The sequence below is a fragment of the Oncorhynchus nerka genome, linkage group LG23, assembly GCF_034236695.1.
Source record: "Oncorhynchus nerka isolate Pitt River linkage group LG23, Oner_Uvic_2.0, whole genome shotgun sequence".
In the NCBI taxonomy this organism is placed as follows: Eukaryota; Metazoa; Chordata; class Actinopteri; order Salmoniformes; family Salmonidae; genus Oncorhynchus; species Oncorhynchus nerka.
The window spans coordinates 45,856,376-45,874,651 of NC_088418.1; the positions used below are offsets into that span (position 1 = coordinate 45,856,376).

Sequence of the window (18,276 nt, forward strand, 5' to 3'; positions counted from 1 at the left end):
GGACAATTGTCCTGGTTGAATCTGTATTGGAATTGCACTGCTTGACTGAGGGACTTTACAGATTATTGTATGTGCGGGTTACAGAGATGAGGTAGTAATCTTAAACACTATTATTGAACACAGTGCGAGTCCATGCAACGTATTATGTTGTAAACGTACTCTTCAATACGTTTTAAACTTCAGTAGTGATCAGTTTAATAGTTAGATTTTTTTTAACGATTTGAGTCGTATGATGACTTGGGAGGACGATCTGCATCATTCTTGGACAAGGTGCATCGATGCATATCAATATAATGATAGGTGACAAGTAGACAATAATCTTCAGAGCAAATAAGCAGCAGCTATACCTTAAGGACAATTTGTTTAGGATACGGTCAAGTGGCAATAGTTTGTTTACACGTCAAAGTTGACTTTTCCGACATGTTCCCATGGACACTGCTCTCTACTGTAATTTCTGCAGCTGGCCGAGCGTGTGCGAGTGGCTTTCAGAATCCGGATATGATGAAAATGTTTTAGACCAAACTTTTATCAAGCGAACCAGCAGAACGTCGAGGACAATTAGGAGTAATATTACAACTCGTCCCGCGCGATAATCGGAATAAAGCGAATCATTGGAAACGTATGGATAACTTTGGACATATTTGAATTTACAACTAGTGCTGCATTTTCAAACGGGAAGGCGTTTCACTATGGAGGAGGGATGGGAATGAGTCAAACTTGAGGCAGGGAGTTGTCATGTTTGTAAGGTACTTATCAACAAACGTATTATGCATGTGTTTACAGTGCAGGCCTATAATAAATAACCATATATGTAGAAATGTAAACTACTTAGTTGAAGGTTTCCTTGCCGTTTGTATAGTTTCTGTAAGGCAGTAAAGGGAGAAAATTCCACTAACTTTTAACGACATATATTGTGGGTTGACGTCACTCATACTCTGCTCTCTATGAGAGAGAACCAGCATTGTCGTTCACTTGAGTAGTAGTTTGTTACTCACGGCTACATTCAAATCCCCAGGGTCAAGGGCTAAGGAGGAAAAGGAGAACCTTCGTTATCTGTCGTGTATCTCTCCAAGAGGACTGTCTCATGTCCACGGATACCGTCTTACCTCCGGAAGGGCCTGCTGGGCCAGGGGAGAACCTTCAACAGGAGACAAGTCCTCTTCTCCCAAACTCTCACGGTATGACAATATACTGCTTATAAGGGCTGACAACATGACTCTTATGCAATTGTTGTTTGGTGACGGTGTTGTACTTGTGCTCTACATCGCTTTCACTTTCAATGAACACTGGTGTCAATTTACCATTGCTGGGATATTCCATCAATAATAACTTGGTCGAGATTAGTCATCATTGAAGTCATGATCTTGCATGTTAAAATCCACCCGTTCACTCAGAACAATAATAACAACCAACATGAACCCATTCCCGCTAAATTATATTCATGCCGTTTTACCAGACATCAGTATCTATTCACCAGCATTAGGCATGTTAATGTTTTCATTATTTCGCAATAAAGATTGAAGGAACGCCTTGGCGACTATTAGCAGGAACCACAGCCAATTATAGTTTTTAATTAACTTTCTAGTTGCCGTAAGATTATCACATGTAAAATAAGCTTGGCCCTGTTTAAAAAAAAACATTTTTTTCCTTCTTTCAAACAGCCAGTGAACCGTTACCCCATCTTATTTATACCAAGCATCATTACAGCACTGTCAAAAATAGCAAAGTAGGACAGAGTAAGCAATCACAGGGACGGGTGGCAAATGGATTTTCGCTGGACCTTCTAAGCCTTTCTCAGTTAAGACTGGATTTCCCCTCTCTCAGGAGGCTGTAGATGTTCTGAGAATAGGCTAATTTATTTCTAACTGTAATCACTAAATACAGCGATGCATCACACACTGCTACTGTAAGTGTGCATCGATCTGAGAGGGAGGGAGTCACACCAAGACTAAAGACTTGCCATCTATCAGCCCCTGCCTCTGGATAAGATTGGGCCATATCTATCTAGAGCCACTGTGGCTCGTTCATCTATCTGCCATTGCTTACCAAACAGAGCGGCAGCATTACAGGCCTGCAACAAATACATCATCCGTCTAAGGAAAATAACATTTGCCGTGTTGCGCTGAGCCATTCGTCACCTTCTTTTCCAGAACCAAACAACATGAAAGGACTATGGATACAACCAAAACATAAACCCTCCCCCCCCCAAAAAAAAACATACAGGAATTGTCTGAAGCAAACGGAATTTGTTTTTTCAACTATGTCATAAAGACTCCCTGACAAAGGTCATGCAGCCGAAACGCGTGAGAATTTTTAAAACTTTGTTTCCATTGAACATGCCATACAAATAAAGGCATTTTAATTGCATGAAGAGTGCCTTGGCCCTCTTTTTTTAATGTCATAAAGACATTGTAGATGTTTTTGATGTTGTAGTCAATTAGCTAAACATAACAGGAATGGAGATGGCATTTTTGCATTGATCATTTAATGTACAGTATTTGATGAGGGATCACATAGTACTAATAACGTCACTCAGAGAGATGGATCTGACCTTTTTGCATAGTTATCGGAGCAGGTTTTTGCCTACATACTTTTTTTCAATGTAGATGAAGGCTGTCTTTATGGTTATAACAACCTTGGCAGGTAGTGCACACCCGAGAGTAGAGAAAATGAGATCCAGAAATCTGGCTTTGGCTTTTACCTGAAACCGCCTTGCTCCCGACTCTGTTGTGTAACCTTTTGACAAAGGACAATGTTTTCTCTGGCAAAAAATAAGGCAGCCCTGACTTGGCTTGTCCTTCTGTCCCTGATAGTAGTATTACGTCCACTGAAGTTGACCTTCTCATCACCGTTTACATCTGTTTCTGAGTAGAAGTACATAGTGCAACTTTATTGTGACCAGTTGAGTTGTTCAGTGGGAGTGCATGCAAACAATCTCTCTCTCTCCCACCTTCTTCTTCTGCTAAACAGTTGTTCATTTTCTTATGTTCTGTGGCTTTGATCCTAGATGCTTGTGACCGTAACGAATCATCTGAAACTACAAACCCATCCGGAACATCGTGTCCCAGAGGCATGTCCACCGAAGTACAAAGTCACGTGACTGAGGGAAACACGGCCTATTGTGACCCTGTTCGAAGTAAGTGTTACAATGAGGGGCACTTCGGGGAAATCCTGCTCTTACGTGTTTGCCCAGATCCTCATCTGTTACTTTACTGGGATCCACACAAAACACAATACCTAACAATTGTATTGTACGCATTGACAGAAACAATGACATTGCGACAGAAACACTCTAAACATGTATCGCCTTGTGCAGTAGCCAAGCCCAGCTATCATACCTGAGTAATGTTTTTGTCATGACCATGTTCTGTCAGGACCTTCGGACTTGTCATAAGCTGGCATCGTCAATCAACACTTGTTGTCACTAGGCCCTGTGGCAGAGTGACATATGCCCGTGGACAGATGGTCCCTCTGAAAAGTTACCCTCCCAGTTTCAGAAAGAAATGGCAAGATGGTTTTGAAGTCCAATACAATGGTCTTGTGGGATTAAATAACAATCACATGGGATGAAGTAGCATGCGTGTTCTCTCATTCTGCTATAATGACCAATAGTTGGCATGGTTGCTCTTCTAACCCTTCGGCTTTCTGTAGTGTGAGTGAGGAAATCCTGTTGTGGTTTGACTTTGACTGTCTAGGCCCACTTGTTTCAGCTTTCAGTGCACTTGAATCTTTTTAGAAGGCAAGCATAGTGTTTTACATGGCGTGTTTGCACTGAAGCCATGTTTAGAGTGAAGCGAATAACATCAAACTCAAATCAAATCAAATGTATTTATATAGCCCTTCGTCCATCAGCTGATATCTCAAAGTGCTGTACAGAAACCCAGCCTAAAACCCCAAACAGCAAGCAGGTGTAGAAGCACGGTGGCTAGGAAAAACTCCCTAGAAAGGCCAAAACCTAGGAAGAAACCTAGCGAGGAACCAGGCTATGTGGGGTGGCCAGTCCTCTTCTGGCTGTGCCGGATGGAGATTATAACAGAACATGGCCAAGATGTTCATAAATGACCAGCATGGTCAAATAATAATCACAGGCAGAACAGTTGAAGCTGGAGCAGCAGCACGGCCAGGTGGAGTCATCATGCCAGGTAGTCCTGAGGCATGGTCCTAGGGCTCAGGTCCTCCGAGAGAGAAAGAAAGAGAGAATTAGAGAGAGCATACTTAAATTCACACAGGACACCGGATAGGACAGGAGAAGTACTCCAGATATAACAAACTGACCCTAGCCCCCCGACACACAAACTACTGCAGCATAAATACTGGAGGCTGAGACAGGAGGGGTCAGGAGACAATGTTGCGCCATCCGATGATACCCACTTACAGGGCCAAACAGGAAGGATTTAACCCCACCCACTTTGCCAAAGCACAGCCCCCACACCACTAGAGGGATATCTTCAACCACCAACTTACCATCCTGAGACAAGGCCGAGTATAGACCACAAAGATCTCCACCACGGCACAACCCAAGGGGGTTCTTTATTTGTGAGATTTAAAAAAATCTCCCTTACTAGCACTGACGTTGCTGATAGCTACTTTGAGGAGAAATGTACTGTGATATGTGGTTGTCCCACCTAGCTATCTTAAGATGAAGGCACGAACTGTAAGTCGCTCTGGAGAGGAGCGTCTGCTAGATCCCAAACTCTCTGGTGCGGGCCCCCTAGGTGCACATTTTGGTTTATGCCGTAGCACTACACATCTGATTCAAATAATCACAGCTCGATGGTGAGTTGGTTATTTGAATCAGCTATGTAGTGCTAGGGGAAAACCAAAATGTGCACCCGGGGGGGGGGGTCCTCAGGACTGAGTTTGGGAAAACCGTGTGCTAAGTGACTCAAATGTAAATATGCTACACTCCTGAAATATCCAGTTACTAACGAAAGAAGGGGCCATAGCAACAAAGGAATCTGTGGTTATTTTGCAGTCAAGGTGAGACACACTTGGTTGTTTCTTAACCCTTTACACACATACCGGTATAAGTTGAAAATAATAAGCGTCTAAATTGGAACGTTGTGGCTGTACAGTAACATGCTATACATGACGTCAGAGCTCTGGCTCTGTGCTTCACAGCGCTGTATGGGTTTTGACTGGCAGACGTTCTGAGGTTGAGCACCGCACGCGACGAGTTAGACTGTTCTTTGTGTTCTAAAAGTGCATTGAAATTGCTTAGGAGCTGTGCACACTTTGGCGAGGTGTGTGGCCACTTGGAGACACTCAACCAAACTCCTGTCATTTTTGGGGGTCTTATGATGCACCTACCTCACATTTCCCAGGAATAATCTTATGTTACTGAATGTCTCCGGAGTATGTTCAGATTTCGTTATCAACAAATGCGGCAAAATGTACAGTAAATGTGAAATGCAGATAAAATCAACGGTGTAATGGTTTGGATTCAGTCTTGTCAGGTGAACTGTTGTGTCCTCACCTTTTTATAGTGTAATAATTGTCCCATTATCGCCAAACTGTTCCCTTTCAACTTCTACCATGGTTATGCATATGCTTTTCATTTTTCTTCTGTAAAACATTTCAATTCCCAACGAGTGTAAAGGGTTAATAAGCAGTGTAAACAATTGCTCATGCGTCGTTGTGCCCTTTTGTTCAGCAGAAATAATAGGGGAAACAAATACATTGATTGGAAAGTTCTCACCGTTTTTGAATGGAAAGTGAATGTCAACCTATTTCCAACTCTGAGTTAGAACGGACCAGGTTGTTTCTATTATCACAGTTCTTTCCAGAATGTTCTGCCAGTTCATTACCAACCAAATCTCTTGTCTTGAGGTGTCACTATTAACCCACTCACAATGCCTCTTACTGCTTGTCATTTAACCTGCCAAGTTTGCCAAAGCAATATTTTACACTTAAATCGCACTGTCTTTTGCAAAAGAGGCTAAAGCAATCTCATTACCTCAAGATTGACTGTTTGAAACAAACTCGATAATCCACATTCCAGGTCAGTACAAGCAGTAGAATCAGAAAAAGCAGCAACTCGAACTCCTCTCAAACCCTGTTGTGTTTGCCACTCCATAAGGAAAGTGTGTTGTCAGGCAACACTAATAGCAACAACAACAACCTGATTGCTTCCATCCATGTAGCTGTAAAGAGGATTGTTTACATTCTGATGCAGCAGCTCTTTGTTTCTAGGCTGTTAAACTTTTCCAGGGCGCCTTTTCGCTCTCACGCTAATTGACTTGCCATTGGTTTGTTTACCGGCGTAGCTCCGAACAGGGATTTTGAAGCAAGAACTTGTCAAACTAAGGTCTCTACTGTAGCTAGCAGTGTTCTGATGGTCATGGAATTTTGGATGATGGGAATTGGCCACCCAAATGACCACGGTCACCGTAATAACGGAATGGCAAAAAAAAGTGTTTTAAAAAAACGTTGAGGTAAATGTTCTCCTCTTCCTTCCTGACAAAAATACATTCCAATGCATAATTTTAACCTCTTGAAGATATGGGGGCGCTATTTCGTTATTGGATAAAAAAACGTTCCCGTTTTAAGCGCAATATTTTGTCACAAAAAGATGCTCGACTATGCATATAATTGACAGCTTTGGAAAGAAAACACTCTGACGTTTCCAAAACTGCAAAGATATTATCTGTGAGTGCCACAGAACTGATGCTACAGGCGAAACCAAGATGAAACTTCAAACAGGAAATGAGCCAAATTTGAGGCGCTGTTTTCCATTGTCTCCTTATATGGCTGTGAATGCGTCCTGAACGAGCCTACACGTTCTGCCGTTTGCCCAAGGTGTCTGCAGCATTGTGACGTATTTGTAGGCATATCATTGGAAGATTGGCCATAAGAGACTACATTTACCAGGTATCCTTTGTCGAAATTGCTGCGTAATCTCCAAGATGCACGCATTCATCCATGTGATTCAGGGGAGAGAGGAGACTTCCACGAACGATATATCATCGAAGAGATATGTGAAAAACACCTTGAGGATTGATTCTAAACAACGTTTACCATGTTTTAGTCGATATTATGGAGTTAACCTGGAAAAAAGTTTGGCGTTTTGATGACTGAATTTCCTTTTTTTTTGGTAGCCAAACGTGACGCAGAAAACGGAGCGATTTCTCCTAAACAAATAATCTTTCAGGAAAAACTGAAACATTTGCTATCTAACTGAGAGTCTCCTCATTGAAAACATCCAAAGTTCTTCAAAGGTAAATTATTTTATTTGAATGCTTTTCTGGTTTTTGTGAAAATGTTGCCTGCTGAATGCTAACGCTAAATGCTACACTAGCTATCAATACTGTTACACAAATTCTTGTTTTGCTATGGTTGAGAAGCATATTTTGAAAATCTGAGATGACAGTGTTGTTAACAAAAGGCTAAGCTTGAGAGCTAGCATATTTATTTCATTTCATTTGCGATTTTCATGAATAGTTAACGTTGCGTTATGGTAATGGACTTGAGGCTGTAGTCACGATCCCGGATCCGGGATGGCTCGACGCAAGAAGTTAATGGACTTTCTACATTGCCATTACAATTATTGCATCACAATACCAGGCAGCCATTGCGAGTGTACGTGAGTCAAATTGCCACACTAATGTAGGCCGTTCTGTCTTCAGTCAGCTGTTTGTTCCACACCCAAATTAAAAAATATATATGTTTTTAAAGGGCTATGACTGTTATTTTATTTTCATGTAGCTTTCGGTAACAAGGTTATTGTGCCAGCCCTAAGTGTAGGCTATGTAGTGTACTCCATGGTGTTCTGCATTACTTGCATGTGAAATGCATCACTTTCATCTACAAAATAAAGAAGTCTGTGCCAACAGTTTTAATGTAGCAATTGTAGTCACCCCCCCCGCAGACTGTGTTTGGGGAATATGAAAGTGAGGGAGACGACAAATCTCCTTTTGAGTGAAAGGTACAGGAACATGTGTTAGTCACTTCAAATAATGATTTCAAAAAACCCAACCTGTGTATAGAGGGCCTGCTTGACTCTAATGAAGCCCTCGCTTACTGAAACAGGAAATCATCTTACCGACCACATAGTGCCACTTTACTGCTTTTTCTTTCCTCCCGCTGTCCGACTTCCAACTTGTTGGGTGCCCTAGGCTACATGGGTCTGTTGTTTTTTTATTAGCCTGAATCAAAACAGAGAAGCTGGCGCTTGTTATCTGAACATGTTGTCTATTTCTGTCTTAAAGGGTAACTTCGGCCCCAATTTCAGCCTTTGTCTAAACCCCCCCCCCTCCCCCAAATTATGCATTCAGGTGAGAAGTTGTGGGTGGGGAGATGCTCATAAATATTCATTTTGCTGGTGGGTAAACTTTGTTTTTCCTGATCCTAACACTTTCTCACTAAAGCATACTTACCAGAAGTCCACTGGCACTCTGATAATACAATTCTGTGCATTGCGAGTATATTAGGCTCTGGACAGTTGACGCACAGTGGTAAGGCGCTGAGTTCTTTATGTATTGCCACCTGTGGTGTAAGTTCGAGGCCCCAATGGGGCACAAAAATAATTGATATGTGGACTCACATTTATTCCGTTCTTGCTTTGGGAAGAAAAGTGCAATCAGCACCTTCAAAATGAAAATCAGGGAATCAATTCAATCCAACCCGCATTGCAGTATTTATGCAGTAGCTCTTTTTGGGGGGGCTCAAGAGTGGCGCAGTGGTCCAAGGCACTGCAACTCAGTGCTAGTGTCACTGCAGACACCCTGGTTCGAATCCAGACTGTATCATAACCGGCCGTGATTGGGAGTCCCATAGGGCGGCACTCAATTGGCCCAGCTTCGTCCGGTGTAGGCCATTTTTGTAATTAAGAGTGTGTTCTTAACTGACTTGCCTAGTTAAATAAAATGGTCAAATTAACTCTAATTGGTTTTGGGCACTGTAAAAAAAAAAACTACTACTACCAGGGGGTAGTAGTTACAGGTATGGTTTCACTTTTCAGAATAAAAAGTATTTGGGCACAGGAAAAATATCTGCCCCTTGTGGGATTAGAACTCACAACCAGTGAACTATGAGCCAACTGTTGTAGACTGCCAGTCATAGAGATTGGGAAAATAGTTGTCATGACAATGGTGGTCATCTGTCTTTTGACGATGGATGTAGCAATGAATATAAACTTATAATCCTCATAGCCTAAACTACCGTTCAAAAGTTTGTGGAGTCATTTAGAAATGTCCTTGTTAACATCAAATTGATCAGAAATAGTGTAGACATTGCTAATGTTGTCATAGTGTAGACATTGCTAATGTTTTAAATGACTATTGTATCTGGCAATGGCTAATTTATATATATTATTTATATAATAATAAATTTATGGAATATCTACATAGGTGTACGGAGGCCCATTATCAGCAACCATCACTCCTGTGTTCCATTGGCACGTTGTGTAAGCTAATCCAAGTTTATCATTTTAAAAGGCTAATTGATCATTAGAAAACATTTTGCAATTATGTTAGCACAGCTGAAAACTGTTGTCCTGATTTAAAGAAGCAATAAAACCATCAGCATTTTTGGGTTCGATTCAATTAAAAATCAGCCGTTTCCAGCTACTATAGTCATTTACAACATTAACATTGTCTACACTGTATTTCTGATCAATTTGATGTTTTTTTAATGGACAAAAAGTTGTTTTCTTTCAAAAACAAGGACATTTCTAAGTGACCCCAAACCTTTGAACTGTAGTGTACATGTTTGTTTTTTCTTCATAAAAGCACATAGGTGTGTGAAACGGTAAGCAAAAATGTTGAATTTGATCATGTGTGGAAACGTGCCTTACTGCCTTTTGAATTTCGTGTAACGTCAGTGGTCAAGGAAGCATTTAGGTAAATGTATCGGCACACTCCACATACCAAGACCATTGCCAAATAAGGCGCGCTGTCACCTGCTTTTATAGTAAGCATTGAGGTGGTACCACCCAGCACATCTAGAAGGGAGTGGATTTCATACTGAACCCCACCTTTGAGATAACATAGAGGAACCTTCTCAAGCTAGAGTAGAGTTGATCCGCTAGGGGTAAAAAGAGCTAGATTTACTACTAAAAGACCAATATATCACTTGCAACGAACTGTTAAAATGAAGACCAGAATTTAAGTGTTTCACTACAACTTAGCCTAAAACAACTGGTTTCAGATTTAAATTAAGTTACTCTTCAACAGTTAACTTGAGCTAAATAACGCAAGTTTATTTCTGACCTTAATTATGCAAAGCGTGAAGGGCATGTATGTTCAGGTCACTGTTTTTTTGTTAGAGCCCTTCACCTATAAGGCCCCAGTATGTGGCAGCTAGCAGGGTCTTGTGAGGCTCGGCCCCTAGGGGAATACACTCAGGTGATATCTCCTCCAGACTGGGCTTTGGCTCTGCAGGCCCGGGCCTTAAATAAATTGCCATGACCTAACGCCAGTTTTAGGTGTTTAATTGCCACATTATTCACTGTGATTGTCAAATAGTTGAAGTGCTCTCGCCGTGGATAAAGAAGAACCCTGGCTGCTCAAATGATTATTCTTTTAAAATTTTTTTTTTTTTTTTATCTTGAGGGAAATTCTGAAGTGAAGTCGTGAGGTCAAATAACATGGCTGTCGCCTTGAAATGAAAGACATTAGTGTGGCCTTTGTGTGAATCCCTGATTGTGCTTTTACTCTGGAAGCTTCAAGGTTATTAACCGGGTGTAGAAATGACCTTTTAGGTAGTTCATATTTGACACTTCCAATGGTAGATGTGTTGATTAATTGTTGCAGAAGAGCTTGCTTATTGATGCCTCAATATAGCATCTATGAAATTAATTGCAGAATAGTGAGATATCCAGGAATCGTCATTGTTTTGAATAGTGTTGTGTAAAGACGAGTTAGACTCACATACAAAATGTAGCACCCTAGTAAACAGGGTAAGATCCTGTGAACTTCAGAAACGTTCCTATATCATCAATATTCAAAAAAATGTGTCTCATCAATTTTGTTGTGCTATTCTTTCTGCCAAAAAAGAACAGCATGGTTGTTGTTATCCATGAGCTAAATCTTTCTTGTAATCCAGTAGACCCCCTGTCTCTACTGAACAAAATGTGTCTAAAGCAAGAGTGCATTAAAAACAGAGGCATCATTTTCAAGTGATTACTTACCCGTGGGTCATGGAATCAAAAACAGTATAAATAGGGTGAAAAGGTAGAACAGGGGTTGATTAAAATGGCCATTGTAATTATTTCCTCATTGTCTTGATGTAGATGGATTTCATATGGGACATTTTAAGCATTCAAATGAGCATTTCCAGAAGTGTTGAAGCATTTTCATTGTGGATGTTTTAAACAAAAAAAAAAGAGATTTGAAAATACTAAAGTGAAATGATTAGATACAGTGTCTTCGGAAGGTATTCAGACCCCTTGACTTCCACATTTTGTTAGGTTACAGCCTTGTTCTAAAATTGATTAAATCGTTTTTCCCCCTTATCAATCTACATAAAATACCCCATAATGACAGCAAAAACAAGTTTTTAGAAATTGTTACTAATTTATTAAAACATCACATTTACATACGTATTCAGACCCTTTACTCAGTACTTTGACACACTTTGGCAGCGATTACAGCCTTGAGTCTTCTTTGGTATGACGCTACAAGCTTGGCACACCTGTATTTGGGGAGTTTCTCCCATTCTCTGCAGATCCTCTCCAGCTCTGTCAGGTTGGATGGGGAGCGTTTCTGCACAGCTATTTTCTGTTGTCTCCAGAGATCTTCGAACGGGTTCAAGTCCGGGCTCTGACTGGGCCACTCAAGGACATTCAGAAACTCCGGTGTTGTCTTGGCTGTGTGGTTAGGGTTGTTGTCCTGTTGGAAGGTGAACATCTTGAGGTCCTGAGTGCTCAGGAGCAGGTTTTCATCAAGGATCTCTCTGTACTTTGCTCCGTTCATCTTTGCCTCGATCCTGACTAGTCTCCCAGTCTTTACCGCTGACAAAACATCCACCCAGCATGATGCTGCCACCACCATGCTTCCCCATAGGGATTGTGCCAGGTTTCCTCCAGATGTGACGTTTGGCATTCAGGCCAAAGAGTTCAATCTTGGTTTCATCAGTCCAGAGAATCTTGTTTCTCATGGTCTGAGAGTATTTAGGTGCCTTTTGGAAAACTCCAAGCCGTTGTCATGTGTCTATTACTGAGGAGTGGCTTCCATTTGGCCACTCTACCATAAAGGTCTGATTGGTGGAGTGCTGCAGATATGGTTGTTCTACTGGAAGGTTCTCCAATCGCCACAGAGGAACTTAGGAGCTCTGTCAGAGTGACCATCGGGTTCTTTAGTTACCTCCCTGACCAAGGCACTTCTCCCCTGATTTCTCATTTTGGCCAGGCTGCCAGCTCTAGGAAGAGTCTTGGTGATTCCAAACTTCTTCCATTTAAGAATGATGGAGGCCACTGTGTTCTTGGGGACCTTCAATGCTGCAGACTTTTTTTGGTACCCTTCCCCAGATCTGTGCCTTGACACAATCCTGTCTCTGAGTTTTACGGACAATTCCTTTGACCTCATGGCTTTGTTTTTGCTCTGACGTGCATTGTCAACTGTGTTATATAGACAGGTGTGTGCCTTTCCAAATCATGTCCAATCAATTGAATTCACCACAGGTGAACTCCAAACAAGTTGTAGACACTTAAATGTAAACAGGATGCACCGAAGCTCAATTTCGAGTCTCATAGCAAAGGGTCTGAATACTTATGTAAATAAGGTATTTCAGTTTTTTATTGGTAAAACATTTGCAAAAATTCCTACTAACTTGTTTTCCCTATGGAATTATGGGCTATTGTGTGTAGAATGCTGAGGATTTTTATTTAATCCATTTTAGAATAAGGCTGTTTTTGTAACCATGTGAAAAAAGTCAAGGGGTTTGAATACTTTCTGAAGGCACTGTATTCACACCCATCTGTGTACTGAAATCTTATACACAAGTATTTCTAATGTGTGGATATCTTATCACCGCCATAATGCAAATAAACAAGGTTATTGGCTATGGAGAATGAAATATTGTTTTGCTGTGTTGGAGGGAAGATTTGAATACTCAAACACATTCAAATTGTCAGTTTTGTAATCGGAGTAAAACACACAGGCCTAGATCTCATTCCCTAGTTTACCTGTCTTCTTGGAGCAGTCAGAGCAGGTGTGCACAGAGCTCCGCTATATCAACTCTACTGCAAAGGCTCTGCTGCATTCCCTGAACAGCAATGCCCTGGTGCAGCTCCACTCTGTTGGTTCCCGAACCAACTCCACAATAAAGCACAGAGAGAGTGCCTTGGAGAAGAGAGAAGAACAGCTCTCTCTCTCTCTCACACACACACACACACACACACACACGGTCCCACTTCAAATGAGAGCAGTGCAGGGGGGATTACTTGGCTTCTAACAGGGTTTTGGCTCCAACATTAAGGTTAAAACCCTTTTCTATTACAGAGATCTCTAGTGATGTTGGCCCCACGATGTTTGCAGGTTCACCACCTCTCTGGTAGGTCATTCTGCCAGGGCTCTGATCACTGGACTGTGACTGGGGACCCGGCTGGACTGGCTCCATTCAGACACCGTGCAGACGCCGCTCCCTGGCTAGAGCTGAAATCAATACGGCTGTCTCCGTTAAAAACCCACTCAGAGGCAGACTAGCACCTCTGTCCCCTAGTCTGATCACACAGCTTAAGGCCCTGATGGGCACCTCTGAAGACAAAGACCATTGACCCACAGCTGTCCCATTAGCTGTGGTTAATGCTCAGATTGATACTGAGCAAATAAAGGAACCATGTCTATAGATATTTTTTATAGACTGACTGCCCCATACAGACCCTATACTAGCTGGCTGTTATGGACAGCTCAGTTTTGCCTAGTTCCTTTTGTAGTTTTTTGTTGCTGTGTGTTGATTTGGAATGCATCTGTCCTCCTCTCAGGTGCTGTTAGTACAGTAATGCCCTCCCTCCAGATGCATTGTGCCCCTTTTGAATTTCAAACAAGTCTGTTTCCTGTGGAATTTGTAGCTAACTTCAGCATAGAGATTTAGAAAGTTGTGGAATCTGTGAGTCATCAATGTAACTGAAGCTGAAAATAATCTCCTCACTCCACTTCGCTGCTGCTTAATTTTGGTTTTGAGTCGTCAGAGAGGGTGGAGCACTCTGCGAGTATGGAGTCTGGCAGCTCCCCTAGGCCTGCTCTGAGTCACGTCACAATTGATCTTTCTAGAAAATGTGGTAGATGCCTGTGTAAAGCATAAATCTGTGCTATATGTGAATTGTCTTAAACTTGTGAAGACATGTTTACATTTGATTTTACTACGTTCCTCTCTTGCTCTCAGATGGAAACAGATTGGGGAAAAATGTGGATTTTATAAAGCTTAAGACAGCACAGCACAGGTCTTTTAATTTATTTTTTATCTTGGATGAAAAGGAGGGAGAAAAGTGTAATTTTAAGGCTGTGGTGGATGTCTTTGATCTGTTCTGTTATGCTACATTTGCACCACTCAAATTAGCAGCACACCAAATTCCACACAACACAAGAGGGGGAACGAGAAGAACTTCAACGCCTGTGAGCTTTTGGCGTTTGCACAATGTGAATGATTTTCCTCTCAATGTGATTCATTTAAGAGAAAACGGCATCTCATTGGGTGATTTTAATGATTTGGATAGCAGTCAGACATATTAATCTCGCCAAATGTTCCGTTTTGAAATCGAAGGGTAATTGATGATAGCCTCCACCTCCCCCAAGAGCGCCTGAAAGGTTCAGGTCGTCGAATCAAGCTCTTGTCTTTCAAGTTGCCTTCTCCACTGTAAAATGTAACTAAGCAGAACAAGGTCCGAGGGGGTTATTTTTTCCCCCTCAATCAGCGGCGAAATGACCAAATTTGAAATGAGTAAATCCCAGACGCCCTGCTTTCCTTGTCATTGTTATCAAGAGGGTGAGAGAGAGGCAGTCTAAAATAGGGAAGAGACTGCAAACAAAGGAAAGAGGATGGCTCAGAATATTAAAACACTCAAGTGTCAGATCACTACAGCAGGTTACATTTGAAGGCCCATATTTGAATGATAATTTGTCACAGAGAATTAAGTGTGCCACGGTGAAAACCAGCTGAGTAGTAGTAAACTTTCCTCATTCAAAGCGGCAAGAAAATAAGACATTACTGTAGATATGGATGTTTCTCCAGGAATTAGATGCTATATTATAAAAATACCATCAGAATGGAGGGTAGAAGGGCTAATGGAGTTAAAACACTTCTGTCGCATAACCTGTCACGTCCTGCTGATGGAGTATCCTATCAGAGAAGGTCATTTAGTTCCCTCAACGGGCACAGATGGCCGATGGTCACCAGGCTAAGATGAATAGAGCTGTGTGTGATCAGTTGGACGGTTACTTTTTTTAGTATAGGAGTGATCTGACATTACCACGACAACCACCACAGAGTCATCCTGAGATTGTCACATGTTTTATTCTGTTGAAGCATGATACATTTTCCTGTTACGCTGCATGTGTTGAATGCCTTCCTGCTATACAATTATTTTTTTAGGTGAATGCTAGTGTCCATTAATTAGTTAGTCTAGGCTTGTTGGACTAGTTTATCCAGGCTATTCTAAGCTACAGCACCCTAACACTCATCATTTTCACGCTAGATTTGAATCAATTTGAATGCAATTAAAATGCCATTTTTTTTTACGCCTGATGCTCACATGTGCAATGATCACAGCCTGGGTTGTGTTGAGTTGGGGGAGTTGAAAGGACAACTCACGATGACTCTGACATTGCATGTCGCTTCCAACAACCTGTCCTCTGACACAATAAAGAAAGTCCTTGTCACAGAGTTGGAAGGTCAAACTGTAAATGAGCTTTGATATGCCGAAGGATTTTTTTTAAATCGGAGCCTTTGTAATAACATTTATGGTGCTATTTCCCCCCCCCCCTCCTTCTCCACATATAATTCCCCTGGTTTTGCGTCTATAACTATGGGAATGGGAGACGTATAATTTCTAATGAGAAAATCTATCCCTTTTGGATTGAGCAACCCAGCCAGCCAGACATTACAGGGGTGTTTGTTAGGAGGGGAAACGCCACCCCAGGCTGTTTAGGGGACGATGAGACCGCTGCTAGGTCATGGGCACATTCACAAATTAGCATTTCGATCAACCAGGTATAAGGTCGGAACATGTGTAGGAAACATGTTTATAATATGTACATATGTAATGAGTACAAAGATAAACAAACAAGTTACTTGAAGAATTACCATTTTAAGTGCCTTTCAGTGTTTTTGAAAGAGATGCTCCTGTTGGATTAGTTTACATCTTGTTTGTCATATTTGCTCCTCCCCCTCCAGCATTTGACAAGCTGTATCTGGCTAGCTGTTAGGAGATGGGGCTGGATGGATCTGTTTAGCCTGCTGACGTGTGACATTTGAAGAACTAACTGTATGTTCCTTATGATAGGCATCCTAATAGGTCTCTGCAAACAGAACTCTCTCTCTCTCCCGTTTAATATTAAAAAGGATTGAGCCATAGAAGCACAGCGTTCTATGTTTTTCAATCCAGCTCCTGCCTTACCTATGACTTACAGTGTAGTAATGTGCAAATGAGAATTCCAAGCTGCCCTGTTTTGACCTCTTAGTCGTATAATTGTTTATACAGCACATTTGAGTTGATGTTCATATTCCTGTGTCTTCCTGGTGGGTCAGTGTTATACTCGTGTCTTTTGGGTGCAATTTTGAATTCTTCCTGTAGGACCTATTTTCTGGCACACAAAACAAAACGTAGGTGTTTATACACAGTTTTACATACAGAGGGATCCCGCACACAGACCGTAGCGCGCTCTAGGCGCACCGGTGCTGCTGTCCCGATGGCATGGGGGTACTACTTGCTGAACATCTGGTGACAAATGGCAATTATATTTGTGTGTTCTTCATGAATCCATCAAACACTGGCCTTTTTAATAAAATAAAAAATGCTCCCAAGATATTTGAGCCTGTCAGATATAAGGGACCAAATTGGGATGCTGCTTAGACAGTCAAGAACCACTCACCCCCAGTTCCCTCTGATATGTTTGACAGCCTGTGTAGAGGAATACTCCATGTATTATTCAACTACAGATGTACACTCTCAACAGTTGTTGTGTTAGAAATCGGGTGGTTAGAAGTCCAATTTTGAAGTGTGCTTTTTTTTCTTCCTCTCCTAAACATGTTTTTTTAATGCGCTCTGTCAGGTTGTGTACGTCCACCAGCTCCGAACAAGTTTTTGTGGTAAACCACTCAACTGTTCAATTTTAATCGCTTATGATTATTTAAACTTCTGGGGGGATTTTTTAATATATATATTTTTTATGGGGGATATGTTTCCTTGTCTGGGTAGGAATATTGACTTTGTAGTGCATTTATATTGTATACCTGATCTATAGAGTATACAGTTGTTATCCAAGTTGATGTTTGACTGTTACTGTCTATTGCTGCTAGTTCTATTTCTCTCTTATTACCAGAAGGAGTTCTACAGTATATTCTATGTTCTACAAGCTGGCTTGGTTCAGTGTGGTTACGTGGTTCATCATGCCGTCATCTTTGGCAGGATCATCATTAACGTGATCAATGATTCTGAATGTTACCCTGTTCATTCATCTTCGTCTCCCATTGCCTTCTCTGGGTAAAAAAATAAAAATGTCTGCCAGAGACTCTGGGAACCTGTCCCTGGAAATGTGTCTTCCTAGGCTCGCACTTGAACCACTTTCTAGGCTTTCTAGTGTGTCGGAAACCCAAACCGCTGCTTTTTTATCTGGTGGTTTCCTAATAACTATTTATACTTCGTAAATTGAAAGCTTGACTTTCTCCAAAGGGAAAGGTAATTATGCTGGCTGAGGCAGGGAATAGACAGACTGTGTGTTGGTCGTTTGTGGATGCCTCCATGACCTCTGTATGAGAAAAGAGACTGCTTTATTACACAAGCTGCTATGGGTAATTTATTTCATAGGCAAATGTAGTCTTTTAGGCCAGAGTGTGGCGTCACATAGTCCTGCCTACATACTGTGTTTGTACCCACCCAGTAGGCTATTTCAGTAAATGGTATTGAGCTTATTATATATCACTTTTTACATTTACCCCCTTTTCTCCCCAATTGTGTGTTATCCAATTGGTAGTTAGTCTTGTTTCATTGCTGCAACTCCCCTACGAACTCCGGAGAGGCGAAGGTCGAGAGCCATGCGCCGCACTGCTTCTTGACACACTGCTCGCTGAACCCGGAAGCCAGCCGCACCAATGTGTCGGCGGAAACGCCGTCCAACTGAC

The 18,276-nt window shown here is 41.6% G+C and overlaps 1 protein-coding gene across 1 annotated transcript in view; it reads left to right on the top strand.

Annotated features, from left to right (window-relative positions):
• Positions 1-429: 429 nt before the first annotated feature.
• LOC115106926 (myoD family inhibitor domain-containing protein) overlaps positions 430-18,276 on the top strand; it is a 28,823-nt gene continuing 10,976 nt past the window's right edge. Inside the window, exons 1-3 of the mRNA XM_029630138.2 lie at positions 430-746; positions 1,016-1,178; positions 3,008-3,136. Of these exons, the coding sequence (XP_029485998.1) occupies positions 1,085-1,178; positions 3,008-3,136 (223 nt within the window). The 5' untranslated portion in view covers positions 430-746; positions 1,016-1,084. The remainder of the gene's footprint in view (positions 747-1,015; positions 1,179-3,007; positions 3,137-18,276) is intronic.